The sequence below is a fragment of the Antennarius striatus genome, chromosome 15 (assembly GCF_040054535.1).
Source record: "Antennarius striatus isolate MH-2024 chromosome 15, ASM4005453v1, whole genome shotgun sequence".
NCBI lineage: Eukaryota > Metazoa > Chordata > Actinopteri > Lophiiformes > Antennariidae > Antennarius > Antennarius striatus.
The window spans coordinates 15,608,193-15,631,449 of record NC_090790.1 but is presented as its reverse complement, the minus strand read 5'-3'; the positions used below and the strand labels follow the sequence as shown (position 1 = coordinate 15,631,449).

At 40.5% G+C, this 23,257-nt stretch overlaps 1 protein-coding gene across 9 annotated transcripts; it reads left to right on the top strand.

Annotated features, from left to right (window-relative positions):
- The first annotated feature begins 558 nt into the window (after positions 1-558).
- Positions 559-22,715, top strand: LOC137608119 (electrogenic sodium bicarbonate cotransporter 4-like). Of its 9 annotated transcripts, none has more exons than XR_011038153.1 (28): positions 559-687; positions 2,997-3,061; positions 3,492-3,710; positions 7,605-7,734; positions 7,908-8,068; positions 8,203-8,358; positions 8,522-8,629; positions 9,939-9,994; positions 11,152-11,309; positions 11,380-11,467; positions 11,549-11,703; positions 11,819-11,944; positions 12,010-12,184; positions 12,275-12,408; positions 12,488-12,668; positions 13,095-13,185; positions 14,366-14,424; positions 14,997-15,188; positions 16,333-16,446; positions 16,683-16,844; positions 16,969-17,147; positions 17,230-17,302; positions 17,393-17,461; positions 17,567-17,740; positions 18,080-18,250; positions 18,773-18,854; positions 20,773-20,825; positions 21,253-21,340. XR_011038153.1 is itself a non-coding variant. In XM_068334185.1 (28 exons), the coding sequence occupies exons 2-28, from the start codon at positions 2,998-3,000 to the stop codon at positions 21,515-21,517; spliced, it is 3,600 nt and encodes a 1,199-aa protein (XP_068190286.1). In that variant the 5' UTR covers positions 559-687; position 2,997; the 3' UTR covers positions 21,518-22,715. The 9 variants fall into 9 exon arrangements, 8 of the variants coding, with proteins under 8 accessions (XP_068190286.1, XP_068190285.1, XP_068190287.1 ...); XM_068334185.1 differs by lacking the exon at positions 18,773-18,854 and adding an exon at positions 16,023-16,136 and having other exon boundaries at positions 14,393-14,424; positions 21,253-22,715; XM_068334184.1 differs by lacking the exon at positions 18,773-18,854 and adding an exon at positions 16,023-16,136 and having other exon boundaries at positions 21,253-22,715.
- Positions 22,716-23,257: the final 542 nt, after the last annotated feature.

Below are 23,257 nucleotides of genomic sequence, written 5' to 3'. Positions count from 1 at the left end.
CACACACACACACACACACACACACACACACACACACACACACACACACACACACACACACTGTAATAAGTGATCTCATCCATTCATTAATAGAGCCATTAGCATCTTTTAAATAAGGGTTCAGCGCCATCCAGCGGCGGTACGTCATACTGCAGGCGGAGTGGGTCAGAACCGTCGGTCCAGCAGGACTTCATCTAATGGTCAGAGTGCAACAGTCGGTTTATGGATTCGATTATTTTCTTAACATTCAAAATATCAGATGATCAGATGATTAATTTACTAAGAACGTGAGTATTAACCAACACTAAAACTATTAAAGTTAGAATTGGCATTTCTTTGACAAATTCTGTGTGATCTGAATATGAAAAGGTTTTCTTGAGAAACCTAGAACATATTACAGAATTTAATTAAGTAACATAAATACGGCATGGTAATACCAGACTATAGATTAAAGTATTTTTAATTGGAGCACTCCCTCGGACAATGTCATTGGTTCTCCAACCTGAACCCAACACCCAACCCCCAACACAACAATCCATAAACCCAGAGATTGATCATCCATCACTGAGTATAAGTCACCAGAGTTTGTCAGGATTCAGAAGAAATATTTTGTGCTTTGTTTGCACAAAGCTCTTTTATTTTTATTTGGTAATTTCTCAATTCTGTCTACTTCGTCATTCACATAAGGTAAGACAAACAATTAGAAGTTTAATCTTCTTTAGTCTTCTTCTGTCAGTCGGTGTGAATTGGGAGGATTTTGTTATTTACTGTATAAGAGTCACTGTTGTTATCCGTTTCCATGTTTTGCTAATCTGAATTAGAAGTATGAGAGGTTGAATTAAGCAGAAATGTGTAACAGTACATTAATTTTTTTAGTATTTTTTTCCATTTAAATTTATGTACATATCACTGATGTAATGCAGGTGTGTCCTTGGATTCTTTTGGGTTTGGATATTTGGATATTACTGAGAATGCTACGTTTGTTTTATGCTGACTTAGAAAATGACAGCCAAAAAACAATTTCTACCGTAATTGTGGCTCTTGACTCGAATTCTATTCTTAGTAGATGGTGTTATTTATGTAACCATAGATTTGAATTTTGGGGAAAGAGTTTTAGTCTCTGGTGTAGACTGAGTTTGAAAATTCCAACTGAGGAATCATTTTCAAATATGTTTTATTTTATGTGTACACATAATATGCATGTCACATCATTGACTTTTGGTAGAAAGGATGTTAAAATGGCCCGGAGGAAACACTCTCATGTTTTCACTTCTGAAGCCGTCTTCAGGTGCCTCAGATTTCAGGTTCTTAATATTTTTATGTAAGACTGCTGTTTGGAAGATGTGGTGATCAGAGATATGGTGTGCATCTCTTAATATTTCATTGCTAAGAAGCCGTTGACCTCTTTCCAAATCAAACTGTTGAACTGGGGGCTGAACTAGAATCAATCATGGCTTGCATGGAACAGCATTGGATCAATGCAGCTGGAGAATTTTCAGCAATGTAAAGGCAATCACCAAACAACTGAAAACATGGCAAGAATGCAAGACTACCATTTCAATGAATACACTCATTCATTCATTCACTCATACATCGTCAGCTGCTTCATCCGCTGTGGCGGGTGTGTGGAGGCGTGGAGCCTATCCCAGCTGACTGAGGGCGTGAAGCGGAGGGAAACTCCGGGTGCGACACCAGTGCACTGCAAATACTGATCTTTTAATTCTTGAGAATATTCAAACATGATGATGACCTACTATTCCCTATAACTACTGCGGTAACGTACACCTCACAGATGTCCAGAAGGCAAAATTTACATTGATAGCCCAACTGTAATGAGTAAAAAAATGTAGATTTGCACATGAAGTTAAATTTGCAGGGTAACTACAAACTGAGGATGCTTCACGTGTCTTTTTGAGGCTGTGCATGATTGAACTCATGTGAATGTCCTTCACAGTCACTGATCAGGCTTCAGGGACTTGTAAGCTATCACAAATGACATCTATTGATTAGCCTCCAAATAAGCGGCATTAGAGGAACAATGATCAGTTCAGCATGTGCAAACCACCCCAGTATGTCTGGGCATCACTGGAGCACAGTGGTTTGATTGGTAGACTGAAATCACATCGACGATCTATGATTGATTCCAATCATTCTCACTTGAGAGTTCCAGACCAGCTCAGTATTACTACTGTAAATAATAACGATTCTGCCACGGCGTCTGTGACCCATGACAACTCATCGAACCACAAAATACCTTATTTCTGTTTGCATTCGCACCACCAACCAGAACTGGTTGGTGCATTTGGCTACACTGGTTCATCTCTGTCCCAACATGACCCCATCACGCATTGATTATCTGTCAAGTCTGTAACCTAAGCCTCATCGGTCAACAAGCAAAGCCGTCCTGCTTTAATAAAGTCATTTTGAGTCAACATTAAATCACACTTTGGTTGGATTTGAAATAAGAATAAAAACTACCGGCAAAGAGGGTTGTAAAATATGTCAGTAAAGCTTCCATTCAAAAACTGATTAATAATCAGTGGAATTAAAGGTTTATTTAACCTCAGCGTCAAAAACATATACACCACTTGTCTGTTTTCATGTATTGGTGAAACAATATTTGTAAGGTTGGTTTGTCAGTTTGTGTTCATTGTACGTACAATTATTTTCCTCATCTATCCAGCAAAATTTTGGTGGGAATGCTGGGAATTTCTGTTTCCCTATGTTTCCATGATCTAAGCTGTAGTCAGGTTCTGGGGTTTTGGATTGACTTTTCCTCTCGTCATCCATCGATCTGTGGCAGTTGCAGGTACACGTTTGTTTCCACGTGGCCCAGAAAGCAGCTCACATGTTATAGTAGGCATCACCGAGGTCAAGAAGATCCCCTGACCAGGCAGATGAAGAGTCATTGTTCACGTTTAATCTCAGGTTGTTGTTGATGTAAAATTTCTACCTGCATCCGTCTTTGTTCAGTCAACCTGTTTGTGTCTCTTCAGGATGGATCACTATGAATGGCAGCGAGGAAGAAATCGAGTTCACGGATGCTATGAGGATGATGATGGTGAGAAAACATCCTTTAGGCCTTAAATTAAAACGCAGTCTCATTTATATTTTCATGGAAAGCCAATCGAAGTTCCTTCATTTGAGAAAATTAGAATTCTTAAGCTGTACAATATGACAGAGATATGCTGGTGTCTTTGTTCCAACTTGTGTCTAGGTGTGAGTGTGTGCGTGAGTGGTTGTTCGTCTTTTGTCTGTTTCTATTTTTTACACATAATGTGAAAATTATCCCCTTAAATAACAGTAAAGATGATTCTTGGGTTCATTTTTGTGCTAAGCTTTCTTAAGCTTTATGTTCTGTACAGACATAAATGTGTGGTTATCTCATTTAAGCTTGAAATTTCCCAAGATGTTAATTTTGTTAAAATACAGACAAATCACTTCTTTTGTTGCTCATTGGTGACTCTATTGATCGACATGTTCTGTTCCAGAGGCCCAGCCAGTCTACATCGGTGTTCCGGTTTCCCACAGACGGAAGCGACGCAGACGTCGTTCACACGTCGGCGACGTTGACAGGAGCTCGCGGCACATGCACTATGATCACCACACAAACTGTGAACATTCACACCAGGGATCATACCATTACAGAGAAGAGCACTACGATGATGACGAGGGCAGCATAGAGCCTCAGGAGCACGCCGACCCCTCAGGTAAGAAGTCTGCACAAGTTGTGTGTTCCATGATGTCACTAGGACAGTCACATGTAAGCCACATGAAGTCTGACATCAGAGCACCATGTTCACTCAGTCTGATGTTTAGTGTTATTTTGACATGACTTGTGAAATTATTCTAGGGGGTGTTAATGTTACATTTCACAGACTGCATTGGGCTAAATGTTCTTGCAATTTTGGCATGATCGGCCCTTATCCATGAAACCTGTTTAGGCCATTTTCATCATCTTCATCTTCCACATCGTTGCCGGCAACGAAAATGAAATGTTTCGTGTCTTTTTAAGTTTCTATTAAATATGAATGTTCAATTTAGGCTCATAAGGTCTTCCATTAGCCTAGAAAAGAATTAGACCTGTTGACTGCTTATATTTAGACAATTAAAAAAACTTTTTTTGGGTGTGTGTGTGTGTTCTTTTTCTTCTTCTTGACAAATCGCATTCTGTATTGGTCTATTTATAAATAGCTGCGGATCTGTAGTATCTCAGCTACCTACAGGGGGCAGTGTTGCGTCTCTACACCTCTGCTGCTGTGACCTACTTTAGAAGCCTGATTAAGGAGTGCATGAGATGTGATCACATTTTTTGGACCCAACACTAAAACTTTCTTCAACAGAAATCTTTTTTTTAAGCATTTTAACATTCATGTTGTTCATAGCTGTTGTTCATAGTGATCCAAAAGTGAGGTGAAGTAGTGATCATGACCTACATCTGTGCATCATAATGGGGCTTTATCATAATGATGTCACCATGTTTGTTGATGTGGAGATGTCCGATTCTTCAAAGCCATATTTTGGATGGAGTCCAACGTAAAATACATTTTTTTGTACCACTTTGCCCAAATGCCCAGCAGAAGTTTGGTGGGAATGCTGGGAATTCCTGTTTCCCTTCGTTTACGTGATTAAAGCTGCCGTCTGATTCTGGGGTTTTCTAATTTCCTCTCGTCATCCATCGATCCGTGGCGGTTGCAAGTACACATGTGTCTCTGCCCAGAAAACAGCTCACATGTTAGAGTAGGAGTTAGCTCAACTGAGGAGCTTGATGATGACGATGACGATGACGATGATGAAGCTACTGGAGCATGTTGGTGTTGAATATGTTGGTCCTGAGGGGCCATGAAGTCTGAAGCCCATAAGCTGATTAGAGCTGAGGAACTGTGTGTGTGTGTGTGTGTGTGTGTGTGTGTGTGTGTGTGTGTGTGTGTGTGTGTGTGTGTGTGTGTGTGTGTGTGTGTGTGTGTGTGTGTGTGTGTGTGTGTGTGTGTGTGTGTGTGTGTGTGAGTGTGAGTGTGTTTTTGGGTGAATGTTCGGTGTATTTTTGCTGATTCTATTCCAGATTTATGAATGTGAACACCTGAGGGGGAGGTTAGTCAGAGGAGACCAGAGTGTAGATGTTGATTAAATACCCTTTGTTTTTTCCGTGTGTGTGTGTGTGTGTGTGTGCGTGCGTGCATGTGCGTGTGCATGTGAGTGTGGGAGGAGAGTGCTTGAGGGCCCTGTGTTGTGTGTCCACTTTCTTAAAGCCTCTGCTGCTGTACAGATTTCAGTGGATTTATGTCACCGACCTTTTTCCGTCTGACTGAACGGAACAGGAACAGAACTTTTTGATCTAAAAAACAAATCATAAATTGAAATTAAATTGAAAAAAAAACAAAAAAACAATACCAGCTGCATAATAAACCTCAGCAAAGAACAGACGGACACACAAGACGGTGTGAAGCTGAGGACACCCTCAATAGGAGCACGGGAATTTTTTCTTCTCCCAAAGTAAACTTGAAGATCCAGTGAGGATGCAGGACTCCGGGGTGTCTTTGTCCTCGATCGCAAGCTCCCAGAGGACACTCCTCAGCTCTCAATTAGGTAAAGATCACATAAATACTATAGGAGGCTGGTGAAGGAGAGGCTGTGTAATTTAAGAGCTAGTAAGTGTGACCGCTGCATTTACGCTATGATAACAGCAGTTTGTAAAAAAATTAGCTCCATAAACTATTACATTATTGTTTGGAAGTCATCAGATTTGGACAGATTTAGACATTACTATGTCTAATGGGATCACATCAAAAGTCTCATTTTTTTTTAGCAATTAAAATGAGCAACAATACAAATTAAATAGTGTCTGTTGGGCCTATCAATAGTGAGTTCACCTTAAAAACTTTGTTTAAATTAAGCACTGCAGGATTCTTACTGCTGTTCTGTTCTTTCATTCAGTACTACAAATTTATTTTTGCAGTTTCCAAATACAGTGCGCCCTCACGCTCACAACTTCAACTCATCGCGTAGTTTTGGTCCCGTATTTTTGGTAGGCAGTCACGTGATACGGTACGGTCATTCTATTGGCGGATGGAACCAGGAAGTTTGCTCCGTTCCGTGACTGTCGGACTTACGTGAGACACTATGGTGCTTTAAAGGTAATACAGATAGAAGGTGGTTTGATGTCAGTATGGGGAGGGTTCATAAACGTTTAAATTAGCGTAAATAATAAGATACTAAATAGTTCGTCGCTCTATCGCATGTGTTTCCTGGAACACATTAACCAGGAGGAACGAGGGCGCACTGGTTCAAACAGATTAGTCTAACGCACACAGACAGCAGTGGGATGTGAGCGAACAGCGCCTCTAGGCCTTGATGGTGATGGAGATCGATTGGCTCAGAGTACAATTGGAGACGGGTTCGGGCTGATCAGATAGTCATAGAGCAACTGTCTGTGTCAACTCTCTAAAGAGGCTGATTCCAACACAAATCCAAAATTGTCTACACGTCTCATTTGTGATGATGAAATCCCGGAGTCTGACTTTTCTTTTAGTTTCTGCTGTACTTATTAGAATTATGTTCAAAAATGTTTGTGCTGAGCTGAAGCTTCTGTATTTTATACAACCTTATTTATGAAAACCAAAGTTCACAACTTTAGAGGTGTTTAAATGTATAATATTTGAAGATTGTTCCATTTCTTTTGTCATACTATATTATTTTAATTACAGTAATAGTTTTGTGGCCATTTCGTTTTGTGTTACATTTTAATTCTGACCACTATTAGGGAATACTCAAATCCATCCTCACCTATTTGACCTTCGTCTCCAACACGGTGACAGTAAAAGCAGTAAAACCTGAACTTGAAAAACTAAGTTACTATTATTTTACACTCACTTTTACATTTTGTGACCATAAAATATAAAAGTGAGAAATTTACCACTGGATTTTCAAATGTATTTGAATTGAATTGAATTTATTTTCTATATTATATTAATGATGAAAGTGATGTTTAGCATGTGCTCTGCATAGGGGGGGAGGGGTCAAATACGGTCAAAAATTGGGAGCTTATGAGGTTGTTGGTTGGAGTTCCAGCTGCTTGGGGTCTTGATGAGTAAACAGTGTTTGTTGGCTTCTAAATTAGCATCTCTAGAATCAATATCAATCTTGAGCATTTAAAGTGATAATTATTGGATTAATCATGATTTAAAAGACAATCATTTTGTTTCATCACCCACTGCATTCCTCAAAATATAAATGAGGAAAACCAGTCAAGATATACAAATGGAAAGCACCAAGTTTATTTATTTAAAGTTTAAATCTGTATGGCAATTCCATATAATGAGAAGTGCCAGAAAGGTCTAAAGAAGTATCCAAACCCCTTCAGTTGACTGAACGTTAAGACATCAGGATTCTTTCTGGGACGTATAGTTTATTCATGATATGATGTGCTGACCTGGATCACCTGATCTAATGCGACGCCGTCCATTTTCTTCTGGACCAAAGTTTCCAAGTTTATACACGTCTATTGTATGTCAGGCTGGTTTCATGCATGAATGTTATTTATGTTACCTCAAATGTGATTTCAATGTGAATCTGAAACCGACTCCATCCCTTCTTGTCATCATTAGTGTCTCCTGCTGCAGAGCGTCTGCGCCACATACTGGGGGAGGACGATGGCACCCCGACACCCACACTATTTACTGAGATGGACACGCTACAGCATGAGGGGGGAGAACTCGAGTGGAAGGAGTCTGCAAGGTATGCACACCAATGTACAGGCGTCACAGCATTCATTAGTTCAGGATTTAGAGTCACTTTTTGGATTTAAAGCTGAAGAGAAGTGGTTATAATCAGGTTAAAATAACCTCCTGCTGGTCGGCAGGCATTCATCATTCCGTCAGAATCTAACCTCCTTCCCTTCATTGCTGTAGATGGGTGAAGTTTGAAGAGAAGGTGGAGGAGGGAGGAGAAAGGTGGAGCAAACCTCACGTCTCCACGCTGACCCTCCACAGCCTGTTTGAGCTCAGGACCTGCCTGCAGACCGGAAGCATCCTGCTGGACCTGGAGGCCTACTCGCTGCCACAGATCGTAGGTGAGAGAGGAAGAGATACGACAACCATGGAGTTCCATGTTGAAATGATACAATGATGAACCGAACGCAAAATAACTACTAGTAAAATACGATTGTGTTATTAAATTTAAATCACCTTTGACCTTTGGCTCCAGATGAGATTGTGGATCGGCAGATAAACGACGGGCTCATTCCTCCGGATCTCAAGGAGAAGATCAGCTTCGTGTTGCTGAGGAAGCACCGTCATCAGACCAAGAAACCAATTCACCGCTCGCTGGTGGATATCGGAAAGTCCTCCAACGCCGCTTCCAGTAAGTCGGTGTGCTGCTTCGTGCATATTTTAAACCGCCAATCATTAGAGGAATCAAATGTAATGACATCCTAATGCTTCCTTTATTTTCTGCCATCTGTTTTACCTATCCCTCATAAAACCACCTCTTCTGTGCTCACAATCTTCCGCTGCCCTTCTGTCAGACCGTAGTCCTCAGATTAATGTGAATCATAGTACTAGTTCAGCTTCTGGGATCCACCACTCCACAGAAGACCTACGCTCTCGGCAGTCAAGCAGCCTTGGCCGCCTGAGTGAGTCTGAACACACCACACAAACGCACACATTCACATTTTCTCCATTAAAGCACCTACACACCACATACTCGACAGGTTTTCAATCAAGATAAGATTTTACCTAACGAGGAGTTTCGTCAAAAAAACCTTGTGTGTAGACATTTTACTGCATCGTTCTTAAAAAACTGTGTCCTGTAAAAAGAAATGAAATCAAACAAACATGTCTGTTTATTAAATACAGAGTAATTACTCCTGAAATATAAATTTAGTGGCAAATAAACAGCTTTGACATCACATGATTGGTCCGTTATAATTTAGCAAAAGAAGTCTTCCATCGTCAACCCAAACATACGCCCACAAGTTTTAGGGATTTCCCACTTTTTAAAGTCTGTATGAAAGTTTGACAGATTCCTGTTGAGTAATAAATACAATTATTTTAGTTACAAATCTAGGCGAAACAACCTGGTATAAAGTTTATTCAACTGTCACGCAGACAACTGAAAGTTTGATTCATTTGCGTTTTGAAATTATTATTTATTCATTTATTTTTGTATAGATTTCATTAAAACTTTTGCTAAATTCATGGACCTGGGATTTGAAGTTTTGAAATTTGGCCCTCAGAATTAAATATGATCATTTCCGTTTGTATATTTGTTCTAAAGGATGACCTTTATCACAGTCAGATGAGGCCCTAAACAATATCGTTACTAACGAAAGGTTCATCTTCCCTGTGAGGTGTACACAGACAAAAATGAACAGAAGACAAATCCCTGATCTGAATTATTTATATGACAGTTTATAATCACATGACAGCTTCATTTAAAGGTTATGACTTGTCACTTGGTCACATACTAGATTATGTCATCAGATTGCCCGTCGCTCCCTACGATTCTTCCCTGCTGCTGCATGATGTCAACACTTGACATGACTTTAACATACATACTAGGAACACGTGTTTTATATTATGCGTTTGCTTGGGTGATTTTGGTCCTATTGTGTGAACCTTTGCTTGTTTCTTTGTGAATCTGTGGTGAGGAGGATTATCAGAGGAATTTTGGGGCTCTGCATGTTCTTGTTCCATTTTATTTGATCTCAAATCTGCTTTGAGGGGAAAAAAAAATCCTTGACAGAAGCATCTGTTGAATTTCTGCTAGTCTTTGTAGTCAGACTTGACATTTCCTTCCTGAATCAATGAATACATCCCTCTGGGACACAAATTGAACCCTGAAACTCTTGTCTCCTTTCTCAAACGATGATCTTTTTCTGATTTATGGAAATAAAAATGATTTATAGAAATAAAAATAAATAGTGTTTGTTTGATTTACAGATCATAACCAGAGCCGGAGCATGAATGATGTTTCAGACACACCGAGCACAGATCAGGTAATGTTTACCTTAAATATTTGACAGTTTGTGGCTTTGGTTCGGGTCAGAGGTCATACAGGTTTTATTGGCATTGTTCTTCTTTGGTTTGTTGCTACTGTCTGGAAGAGTAGGAGTTGAAATGACTGACTCTTGGTTTAAATGCCCCCACATAGGCTTTTATGTCATTGAGTCAAGGTGAACATTTGCTCTGAAGCTCCAGAAATATTTTTTCGGACTAAGAAATTTCACTTGGTTTTCTGTCACCATGGTGATGACTTTTATATCCAGAGAAGACGTTCCTTTAATACCTTTAATACTGATGAATGTGTGCAAGTTTTTACTCTGAATGGAATTGCTGGACACTTTTTCTTTCAACACTAACCAGCAGCAGTATTTGTGGTGCTTGTGTGAGTTTTACATCTAAATATCGTGACAAGAACCTCAAAGCAGGAAATGATCCAAGACATGTGACTCCTGAGTGTGGTTTAATCATTGGTTCCCAGAGGCAGGCAGGTCTCCTCCAGCTTTGGTAGAATCAACTAATATCTATTCCCATCCAGTAAGTACGTGACATTACATCATCTAGTACATGTCACAGAATAAATATATCATTTATTAATAAAGTGTCCTGTTTGCAGTCCCTTAGGAGAGAGGACCGGTTGGTGAACTGACTCCAAATGCAGAATTAAGAGATTACAAAGAGATTTTTATTAAGTACCCACCACTCCACTGCCACATGCTTCCTCTGATTAAACAATGAGTGATGCCAAAGACCCACAACATGGTGTTGTTTGTTTTTCAATGTAATTCTAGGATTTTAGTTGTGTGCATATCGTTGGTACTGTGTGAAAATAATGGAACTATCTAGATCAGTTCACACATTAATGCCTTGCTAACTCACTGGCATTGGTGGTCTGCGGCTTCCCTGGGAATGGTGCTTCGCTATTGGTCTTGTTTGCTTGTGTAGATCGTACAGAGGTAGATTATTAACAGAGACTCTTTCTTAACCACTTAAAAAGTTATGGTCATACATTTAAAAAAGTTGAAATTATGTGGAAACCCAGCTGGAGGACGTGGTGTTGGTAACAGACCTGCTGATCTGATTAGCCTGGGAAAGTTTGTCTGCTCTCCACATCCCTTAGATGAATTATTTCCTTCTCTCTCTCTCTTCCCAGCTGAAGAACAAGTTCATGAAGAAGATTCCTCGTGATGCCGAAGCATCTAATGTCCTGATTGGAGAGGTGGATTTTTTGGAGAAACCTTTTGTCTCCTTTGTGCGTTTGGCTCAGGCCACAACTCTAGGAGGCCTCACCGAAGTCCCCGTTCCGACGAGGTAGGTGAAGCTCACGTCCTAAGCGGAGATTCAGTGTTCTTGAAAGCTTTGTAACCTTTTTCTCTGACAGGTTCCTCTTCATTTTGCTGGGTCCTCAAGGCAAAACCAAATCCTACAACGAGATCGGCAGAGCTATTGCTACAGTGATGGTGGATGATGTAAGTGATGACACATCCTGGTAGAATACACTCATATATATTATATTATACCTTACTCTTGTGTCTTCATTGTCTTACCAGCTGTTCAGTGATGTCGCCTATAAAGCCAGGGACCGTGAAGACCTGATTGCAGGTGTTGATGAGTTTCTGGATGAGGTAATCGTCCTGCCTCCAGGGGAGTGGGACCCCAAAATACGCATTGAACCTCCAAAGAAGGTTCCATCAGCAGAAATGAGGCACGGACACTTAAAAACACTTGAACCACTTGCCAAGAAAAATTCAAGATCGAATCAGTGGTGCATCGGTTCCCTTTGTGTCCAGACAACTGTTCTGTTTCCATGTTTACCACAGAAAATCAGTGCTGAACCTGAATGAGCTTGGTCAAATGAACGGTTCAGCTGGTGGGGCAGCTGGCGGGGAAGATGAGGAGTTTCCAGCCCCACATGAGCTTGGAGAGGAGCTGATGTTTACTGGGAGGTACGAGAGGATCACAGAGTCCAGGGGCGTAGTGGATCCACACTGACAGCTTATTGTTTGGATAGGATCGGTGGTGGATTGTGGCTCGACATCAAACGGAAGATCCCGTGGTATTGCAGCGATATCTACAACGGCTTCCATATCCAGTCCATCTCTGCTGTGCTCTTCATTTACTTGGGCTGCATCACCAATGCCATCACCTTTGGAGGCTTGCTGGGGGATGCTACCGATAATTACCAGGTCTTCGTCAGGACATAACGCAGAACATTCTGGATGGCATTATATGAGACTAAATGGCTTTCATTTCTCCCTGTCCTTCTCTTCTCTAAGGGAGTAATGGAAAGTTTCCTTGGGACGTCTTTAGCCGGGACAGTCTTCTGTTTATTTGGTGGACAGCCTCTCATCATCCTCAGTTCCACTGGGCCCATTCTCATCTTTGAGAAGCTGCTTTATGAATTCAGCAAGTAAGACAAGCAAATAAAGGGCACAGATGTTCACATACAACTAACCAGTTCAAATGACCACCCCTGTCTCTCCTCACAGGACCAATAATGTGGATTACATGGAGTTACGTCTGTGGATTGGCATCCACTCATGTCTTCAGTGTTTTCTGCTGGTCATCTCAGATGCCAGCTACATCATCAAGTACATGACACGCTTCACAGAGGAGGGTTTCTCTGGCCTCATCTCCTTCATCTTCATCTCTGATGCCATAAAGAAGATGGTGGGTAACTTGTTCAGATGGAAACAACCCTATTTAACATTTAACCACATTACAGGACTCTGTCTGTTCGCCCAGCACTACATCTCAATTTTCACATCTCTGATCCCAGCAGGGTTTAGCAAACATGGCTAAGGTCCTCTTTATAATTAAAGGTAACATTAGCTAAGTCACAATGCTGAGACATGAATGATATTCCACGTCTCTGTACAGTCCTGCTTCATAAATAGATCTTTATTTACAATGGATGTTGCTTAACAATGAAGACAATATCTCCAATGACCCCCACGCTGCTTTGTTACATCATCAAACTGAACAAACATCATTTGTTTTCAGTTTGATGAATACAAAAGATGGAGTCTTATTGAATCCATGAAGTACATTTTGTGGACTTAACATAAGATTTTTAAAAATGGTTGGTTTTCACAGGTAGGAGCGTTGAAGTATTACCCAATCAACCGTGGTTTCAAGCTGGACTACATCACTTCCTACAAGTGTGATTGCATCGCACCAGACCAGGGTGAGTCTTCAAACGCTTCTAGTGCTTTTGAAGATAAATACATGATTGTATTAATGTCATCACCAATAAATATCTGACCTAAACTACAATATTCTGTAATAGTTACAGCAATAAGGAGTCAGTAAATATAGCGCACAGAGATGCAGCCATCAAAACTTTGGCTCATGGACTGAAAGGAATTGTTCAAGATTATGGGATATTAACTTACCATTTTAAGATTAAAGATTTATTGAAAATAATTTATTTGACGGTGAGATGACCAATGTCTGTACATTAAAGATAGGGAATGTGGAAATGTAGCTTAGCATCAAGACTGCAAACAAGGCAAACAGCTGTAAAGCACTACATTACACTCTCTGAAGCATATTATCATTGCTATTTTAGTTTAGAGTATGTGCTGGGGATTTTTTTTTACATGATACTACATAGTAATACACCACATAATCCACACGTTGTTGTTTGAATTTGAATCAGACATCTGTAGCACACTTCAGAAGTGTTTTTTCAAAGTATGTGAGGTTTTTAACTTTGACAGTCAGGCCAGGTGTTTACCCCTGCTTTAGCCCTTAAGCTAACTCCCTTGGTAGTGTAAGTCTTGATCTTGTCACAGCAACCTGACACAAGCAACAGGACAACTTTATGCCTTTATGTCCACGCGATGAGATTTATTAGATCAGATGTTCTTTACTTGTGTGCTGATTTGTGTTCCCGTCTGTTTCTGCTTCATTGTTGGATGCATTCTGACAAAGTGAGTACACACCTATACACCCTGATAGAACATGTATGAACATCTTTAATTAGAAGGATATGCCAAATCTACAGTCTTATCTATGTCAATGGTTGCTGTACTTCATCAATTCTCCAGTTTCAACTCCATTACATCTTTATAAGAAAACAGTAAGGTGTAATAAAGACACAACTGTCCAACACTGAACAGCCTGTGTAAAAGAAGCGACAGTTAAAAAATGATAAACAACCATACTACCAGCTGACAGATTAAATGCTGCTGGGACTTGACATCACTTTTTTGTGTTGATGTTGGCACAGAAACCTCCAGACTAGTGTTGACCCTAGACCTCCATCAGGAGCAGTCCAGTCCAGTTTCTGTAGTCTTTTCTGTGATTAATTCTGATCCATTCAAATCAAACGTTTGGTTTCCTTTCTTGTTTTTGCTCTTCAGCCTCTGTGCTGGGTCTGAATGTTTCAGCTCCGCTTGCAGATGATAACATGACTCTTCTGGTAAGTCAACATCTCTCACCTGAGTCCTCTACATTCCTGTGTGTAGGTAATGCTTGAGGCTTGAGTGTTCTTCATGTATCTCACACTGCTGATATTAGACCTGTCCAGGGGATGTAGCGTTAACACAAGAAAAAGGAGACTCAGCCTAAGAGGGAGTAAAGCTTCCTGAAATTAGTAGTTTAAGCTAATAGATCCTTCAGAGATATCAAAGTCTGAACAAAAGCGACAGTAAATCGATGGAAGAACATTTGAAGGATGTCGTCCAAAATGCCAGATCATTTTAAAACATATATAAATTTGTGAAAAACAGCTAAATATTTTTTATCATGTCAAAGAAAAAGCTCGTTCACACACACACTGTTTTAGACTGGGAAATGGGAAAGAAATGTGAAGTGAAATTAATAATCCCATTAGACCTTACAACACAGAGAGGGACAAAAAGACAGGAGTTGAATGTCAAAGCAGGAAGTCTATATTCTGTTGTCTTTTGTTATTTCTTTTGTGTCTTCTTCTCCTCCGTTCTTGAATCTTTACCCCTCCTCCTCGTCTACCTTCTCTTTCTGCCTCTAAAGTTTAACTTGACAGATCTGGACTGGAATCAGCTTAGTAAGAAAGATTGCATGAATTATGGAGGTACGCTGGTGGGGGCCGCCTGTAAGTATGTTCCTGACCTGGCCCTCATGTCCTTCATCCTCTTCTTCGGCACCTACTCAATGACCATTTCTCTCAAGAAGTTCAAATTCAGCCGCTACTTCCCGACAAAGGTAAGAGAGCGGAACCGGTCGATCCTTTTTTGTTCATCGACCCGGAAAAAACAGCTAACCTGCATGTGAAACATTAGGTTGTTGTGTTATCACAACAAGAGCATGAAAGAAATAACGAAGACTGATCCGTCCATTTTCTTCCCTTTTCTCTAAGAATCTCAGGGTGGCAACAGACTTAAAAGGGTATTTCAAACAAAGACGATCCAAAACGTTACCAAGTTATTTAAGATATGTTCAATCAATCAATCACTCAATCAATCAATTTTTATTTATAAAGCGCTTAATCAAGTTAACAAGCATTTCAAAGTGCTTTAACAGACAAAAAAACCCCAACAGAACACTCCAGTGCAAACAGTGGCGGGGAAAAACTCCCTCATTGAGGAAGGAACTCCGGGCAGGACCCAAACTCTTTTGGGCGGCCATTGACCTGTAGGTTCTCGATAATATCAATCTTTTGTTTTCTACCCAGAGGTCGGAACCATAAGTTCACCTACAATCTCAAATCAACTTTGCTTTTCTGCTGATGCTTACAATAAAATCAGCTGCACATGTAACTTTATATAGCTTCAAGACAAAACATAGTTTCTGTCCTTCACAACAAAATCTGAGGTAATTAATATATCTAAAAGTATGAAAGAAATATCATTTAAATTTTGTCCAAACTCAAGAAGTCTTTTTCAGGTTCAATGTTTGTTACTGCAGTCTTCAGGATTTACTGATGAGGAATAGAAGACAAGAAATCTCCATCTCCATCCATTTGAAAACAGACTTCAGCCATCTGTCCTTACCCAAATCTCCTGCTCCTCTCCTCTGGTCTCCCTGCATGTGTTCCAGCTCCGGACCCTCATCAGCGATTTTGCCATCATCATCTCTATCCTGGTTTTCTGTGGACTGGATTGCCTGTTGGAGTTCGACACCCCCAAACTGCATGTTCCCACTGAGATCAAGGTCTCCCCTAGACTCCACTTCCATCCTGCCCAGTTTCCTCACATTCCTTTCTTCGAAAAGATTAAGTCTTTATTAATTTCTGGTCATTGTGGATTGATTGACGCACTAATTCTTTCCTTCTCTATCTCTTCATTCCCTCATGTTCCACCTTTTTCTTCTATTTCTGGACTTCTTTTCTCCTCCAACTGTCTTGTAGCTGAGGAAGCTAATCAGTGATTTTTCCATCTTCATGTCAATCATGTGCTTTGTGGGTCTGGATATGTTGATGGGGTTAGACACACCCAAACTAATCGTTCCGACTGAGTTCAAGGTATTTGATTACATACATGCATGTTTGTTTGTGTGTGCCTGCTAGCGTCAGTCGGAAGTACCATTTTTTCTTAAAGGTCAAACGTTGAGGTTGTTGGATTACATGTAAGAGGGATGAGCATTAATCATTTTAACACCTCTTCCATCGCATGTCTGTCAGTCTGTTAAACGTAAAGCGTTGGATCGTGTCCGACTGATGTGTTCAGTCAGCTTCTCATACTTCCTTTGTCTGTTCAGCCCACGCGTCCTGACCGTGGTTGGCTGGTGATGCCCTTTGGTAAGAACCCCTGGTGGTGGTATCTGGCCAGCTTCGTACCAGCCCTCCTTGTCACCATCCTAATCTTCATGGACCAGCAGATCAGTGCTGTCATCGTCAACCGCAAAGAAAACAAGTTGAAGGTGTGAAAACAGACTTATATTTGACGTGATCCACCGAGAGTTCAAGATCTCACCTAGCGTTCACTGAACTGATGGATCAGTTTATGTTATAGAAGATAACCTGTAGTCATTGTTCCATCTGCAGAAGGGCTGTGGCTACCACTTGGACCTCTTCTGGGTGGGGGTACTGATGGCTGTGTGTTCCTTCATGGGTCTGCCCTGGTACGTAGCAGCTACCGTCATCTCCATCGCGCACATCGACTCTCTGAAGATGGAGAGCGAATCCAGCGCCCCTGGAGAGCAGCCACAGTTCCTGGGAGTCAGGTTGGACCATCCTGACGCATCGTCTGAGAATCTTTTTCCACGGTGGTTTACTTTTTAACCTGAACTGAGTCTTTTTCACCAGGGAGCAGAGGCTGACGGGAACCCTGGTGTTTGTTCTGACCGGATTATCTGTCTTCCTCGCTCCAGTTCTCCAGGTGAGTGTGATGGAGGAAGATGAGGTGTTATTTTCTAAAACCTGACTGTTGCTGTCAGGTTTTATTGTAACCGATGTCTCTGTCATTCAGTACATCCCCATGCCCGTCCTGTACGGGGTCTTCCTTTACATGGGGGTGGCCTCGCTGAGTGGCATACAGGTACGTGGAGGATGATGCTGAGGCTTGTTGGGATTACATTTGAATTTAATTTAAAATTTTAGGATGCTCAGTTTAATTCTAAGATTAATTCTGATTGTATTTCAGTTCTGGGAGCGGATCAAGCTGTACCTGATGCCACCCAAACACCAGCCAGATTTCTCCTTCCTGCGTCATGTTCCTCTGAGACGCGTCCACCTCTTCACCTTAGTCCAGATCGTCTGTTTGGCTGTCCTCTGGATCCTCAAGTCCACTTTCCTCGCCATCATCTTCCCAGTAATGGTGAGCATTAACCTGCATCCTGTTTCTGCTATTTATCAGTGAAATAGATATGTTTCTTTTATTTGTTTGTATGTTTACTTTTAAAATTAAATATGCACTTGTTGGAGGTTTTCAGCAATTAAATAACAGGATGAAAATGGACACAGAAAGAAAGAAAACTAGATGTAGGTCATTTCATTTAGCTAAAAACAAACACAAAAAAGAATATCAGGACCCCAAAATTATGACAGATAGCTCATAATTCTTTATTCTAAACGCTAATAGCTACTTATGGCTTTTTATGTGATGTGATTGTAAGGCTGGATTATTAGAACCATATTCGATCTTGGCCATTTGCAGATTCTGGGTCTGATGGTTGTTCGGAAGATGCTGGATCTGATGTTCTCGCAACACGACTTGGCCTGGCTGGACGACATCCTGCCGGACAAAGACAAGAAGAAGAAGGAGGACGACAAGAAGAAGAAGACGAAGAAGGAGAAGAAGGGGGTGGGGCCTGACAGCGATGAGGAGGTGAGCTACATCAAAAAACATATTGCTGAAATGGAGGTGGAGCTGCTTTTGGTTGTGTTTCAATGTGTCAGTCCATCTGTTGTGTTGTTCCTGGGTTGTTGTTCTCTGACTAATACTAAATGTTTTTCCTCTCTGTCCCACAGTGTTGCTGAAAAGGCACTGTACAACTCTTAATACAGTCTTTATGTCTGTCCACCCCCCCCACTGTGATCCAAACCTTTAGAACCAGTTATGTTTTTAGGTCCATAGTGTCCCGGTTCAGTCCTCGTACCTGTTGTGTCAGGATAGAATGAAGACACTGATAATCCGGATTTAAGGGCAAGGCTGGCGCTGTTCTGTATCTGTTAAACTGGACTCGTTGGTTCCTGCTTAAGATATAAAGCTTCAAAAATATATACAAAAAATATTTGCAAATGTTTCAATCAATTTTTACAATAACAAAAATACAGAACATCTCCGGTCTCTTCCTTCAAAACTCCAGTTTGCCCTGCATGTTGACCACTTCCTATTTTTGTCCCTCAGCCCAACAGCACAGTCAAGATTCCTATGGAGGGCATAGCCCCCACCCATGTTAACCCCCCCATCCAAAACCAACCCTGAAAGTGTGAGTACACCGGCCCCTCCCTCCCATTGTCACTGTGCTGCTTCATTATTTGATGCATCTTGATAAATCGAGTGTTAGCTTTTGATAGCTGCTGCTCGCTTTCATGGATTACCTAGTTGTAAAAAGGTTTATTAATGCAAACATTTGTATTTATTTTACACATCCACAGTTCAGTTTACACTTACTAAATAAATTAATAATTTACAGGTAGTCCTCAACTTACACACATTCAACTTAACAAATACAGTATTTGGAAAAACAAACAAACACGTGCCGCCATCTGACTATCATCCTGCAGTTCCACTTTCTACCACAACCCCCGTTGGGGCAGTACTGCTGCTTTCACGCAGCTCCAACGCTCGTCTCGACCTCTTGTTGTTTGTAATCTCTGTGAGCAATCAGCACGTCAGGCTTTGTACCTTAGATACTTCACTGTTTATCACTGATGATAAAGCAAAGGCTAGTGAAGATAGTGGTAGTGGTGACCATCTCTCTGGTGACAACTCTGACTCTGAGTACTTCATCCTCCTCTTCCTTTACTATTAAGGTGTAGATGCTACATGCTAAAAGCTGTACTCTAAGAAGGTAAACAGTGGGGATCCATGAAAAATATTATTGATAAAAGTAAGTACAGTACCCTGAATATTTAGCCCTGCTGTCAGTCACAACCCAACTTCACCACACAACTGATGTGATTCAGGGCTTTATAATCATTTTTTAAAATTTAACCTTTATTTATCCAGGTGAGTCCCATTGAGATTACAGATCTCTTTTGCAAGGGAGCCCTGGCCACATTCACGCTCACATTCACACCTACGTGCAATTTAGGCTGATCAATTCACCTACGGTGAATTGGTCAATAAAGTCAATAAAGTTGACTTGACAACTTGACTGTTGATGGATGCTCTTAAAAACTGGTGTTTTCTTCTTCTCCAACTCAAGGTTTGAAATTTAAGAAGCAAAACTTTTCCGTAAACTAATCTGAATTTAAAGCAGTCGTGTGAATTGCAAGACATTACAATTTTATGTATTTTAATATGATTATATGTTTTTATTCCCATTTATTGTACAGTAACATGATAATATTTGCTTTTTACGGTTTTTTTATTGATTTTATGAGGTCAGTGTTTGTGGAGGACAGACATTAAGTTGGATAAAATGACGCAAACGTGTTTATTATTTTTTCTGTATATTGTTTTTCAAAATGAAATGTACCTGTATTCAGTTTTTTTATTTTAGTTGTTATGATGTCTGCAGGAGGTAAATGATGTAGGAAGCAATGTTTTCGGGTTAGGTTTCTGCTTGGAAGCAGTAAATGATGCTAACGCTGAACTCAATGTTTTGTTAGTTGATGTTACATATTGGTCAAGTTAACTGAGAAACTTTTAATGATCAGGAAGTGACATCAGCGCATCATTCATGTCAGTGAGGTGGAATCAGTCAGTGGATTACAGCTTGGCTTAGCCTCTAAACCCCCAAGGATAAAATTCATTCAGCAGAGGTAGAGATGTTATAGTTACATTATGGTACTACAGTATTTTATTTTATTATGTGTTGTTTTTATATCTTGTAATTGTTTCTGGTAAAGTCTTAGGGAATAATACTTTCGTATTTATAATAGTAATGTCATTTAAAATGACCTCAAATGGCAATTATAAATTGGAATTTAATGAACAATTACGTTCATAAGTTGAGGACTACCTGTATTTGCTGGAGAACCAGCTGATAAAATGCTTCACAAGCCACTAAATTATCATGTGAACAAAATAACCTTTAAACGTGTTGATTCCAGCAGATCCTTTTTGTTGATGCTTTTATCTCTGTTTGTGTGTGTTGAACTGTGTTCACACGCCTCTTTCTGTTTCGTGCACACACTTTTCTGTGTGTTTGTCTTGTGTGCGCTTTTGTTCTCTTGCAGGAGACCGACCTGCACTCGACAGTCACTTCCGATCCTAACGAGTTAGAGCGCAGGTACTGTGTTCTGAACACGAATGCGCCCCACAGAGATCTGCTTCCCTTAGCTTCCTCATCCAACAGAGGCTGGAACACCGCCAGACACACAAACACCACATAGTGACAGCAGCAACTGACAACCCTGCCCCATAATGCCTTGTGAGATATAGACAGGAAATACAGTGTGGGATTCAGAGAGCTAAATATTTGTTAACATTTTATTGTTATTGGTGTATTTAGATCTGATAGATGTCAGCTGTATATTCCTGACTCTTCCAATAGGATCACATTTAATCATCCTGGAACATCCAGACTGTGATGTCACCAAGTTGTTATATTTATCATTTTTACTGCTGCGGTAGACTGACAAGTTTATCTAGCTTAAACTAATGTGTGAGATGGAGAGTAGACGTGTAACCTGGCCGGTTCCACCACTGTTCCTCAGCATCACTCTGCACCTGAAGATCTCCTGCCCTCCCTCTCCTGCCCACTCCCATGAGGATACACCATCACAGCTGCCCCTTCGCCAGCCTGTGCCCCAGGTCAGCGTCCAGGTGGAGTCAGACCGTGAGGAATCCGGATCCAGGTCCACACGACACTTCCATCATCTTCTTCCCCCCCTTGAACTGTCTCCACCTGGAGTCCACAGAGACTTTGATAGAAAACTGCACGCTTGCTTCGGTGAGTCATGTGCTGAGACCATTCTGTAAACACAGAGGATGCTGAGTCACTTCTTGATTGGATCCTTATCAGATTTAAGACCAGCGTTCTGAACACCTGAGCATGAAACTTGCATCTCAACCAGCACCCAGTAGTGATGGAGAAACCAAAACATCTAAAAATCAAAGCATGAAGCCACTGAATGTTTGTTAGCATTGTTTTGTGCATTTAAACTCTGTTAGAGTGTGATTTACACGAGTAGTGCATTATGGATCTTAAACCCTGAAAGTGAAATTAAACCGTGATTTAAATCTGCTCAAAGTTGTCCTCGTTTGTTTCAACACAATCCCAGCTTCCCAGCCTTGTTAGCCAGCAATCTCATTGTCTGTGATCAATCAATCAATCAATCAATCAAGTTTTATTTATATAGCGCTTAATCATGGCAGCAGACATTTCAAAGCGCTTTAACAGACAGAGATGATTGTCAGGAAACACAGTTTTGATTATCTCCTGTCCGTAATCATTTGTTGTTGTTTCCACTGATTTCTTTTGCAAACACTGTTTTTCTCCACAAATCCTCTGCATGTTTACCGGTCAATCTCAGTTCAATCAGCCATCTCGTGTTTACACAATAGAGTCAAGAGTATTTTTGTAGGTATTTTGTAGCAGTGGAATTATTTACAGGTAGGAGCAGCGGTCTCCAACCTTTTTTTACGCCACGGACCGGTTTCATCTAAGACAATATTTTCACGGACCGGTCTTCATTTGATCGATAATCGTTGATGACGTCAGGACGGCTGTAGTCTAATAATAAATCATCCGCAGTGGTTTTATGTAAAAATGTAGACATCAACAGACAATTAACAACCTTTTTTTCGTAGATTGATAATCAAGGGGCGGCAGTGGCTCAGTGGTAGAGCGGGTCGTCCAATGTTTTGAGGTCAGAGGTTCAATTCCCGCTCCCGCCCAAAAAAAACAACAAAAAAAACACCCAGAGGTGGGCTGACACCTCCACCAAATGCAGAAAGCTAATTCATTAGTTTATTAGCTGTCTTCTGTAGACTGTAATGAAAGACTATTACTGGTGTACATGGAAAAACAAAAAAACGTCTCAATGCCGAGCACATCTTCCAGTTTTGTACATTTCAACACTTCTTTCCTCCATGTGCCTGTTGTTGTTTTTTTAAACTGCTTACATCTTCTCAGTTCTTTTGTATATTTTGTAGGATTTCCTGATTTTCACACCTTAGTTCACTCAGATGTCATATTTTGAAAGTCATACACATCGTAGATTTCTGCACTCAAATCTTATTTGTGTTTTTAAATGCTTCAATAAATGAAATTATTATTTGTGTGTCGAGTCTTTGTTCGATAATCGTCATTAACCACAAGATGGCTGTAGTCTAATAATAACTCATCCACAATGCTCTTATGTCAAATGCAGACATCAACAATGAACAAGCTTTTGTTCATTAAATAATAACATCTGTAAAAGAAAGTATTTATTTTAGATTGCGAAATCCTTTTTAATAAATATAATGAAATTCGATTCCAGTAACTGCGCTGAGGTTTGTTTGGGTTTTTTTTTTTTTTTAAAAAGCGACTTACAATCAGTTTATTCAACGTAGGAGAAATAGTGATCATTTCTATATAAATGGGTGAACAAGTCAATCAAATAATAAAAACAATGACTATTAGTGGAGCTCTGAGCTTGTTTCTTTGCAACGAGCCGGTCCCATCTAGGGGGGGTCCCATGACACCGGAAGTGTGTTCCGGAAGTCCGATCTCCC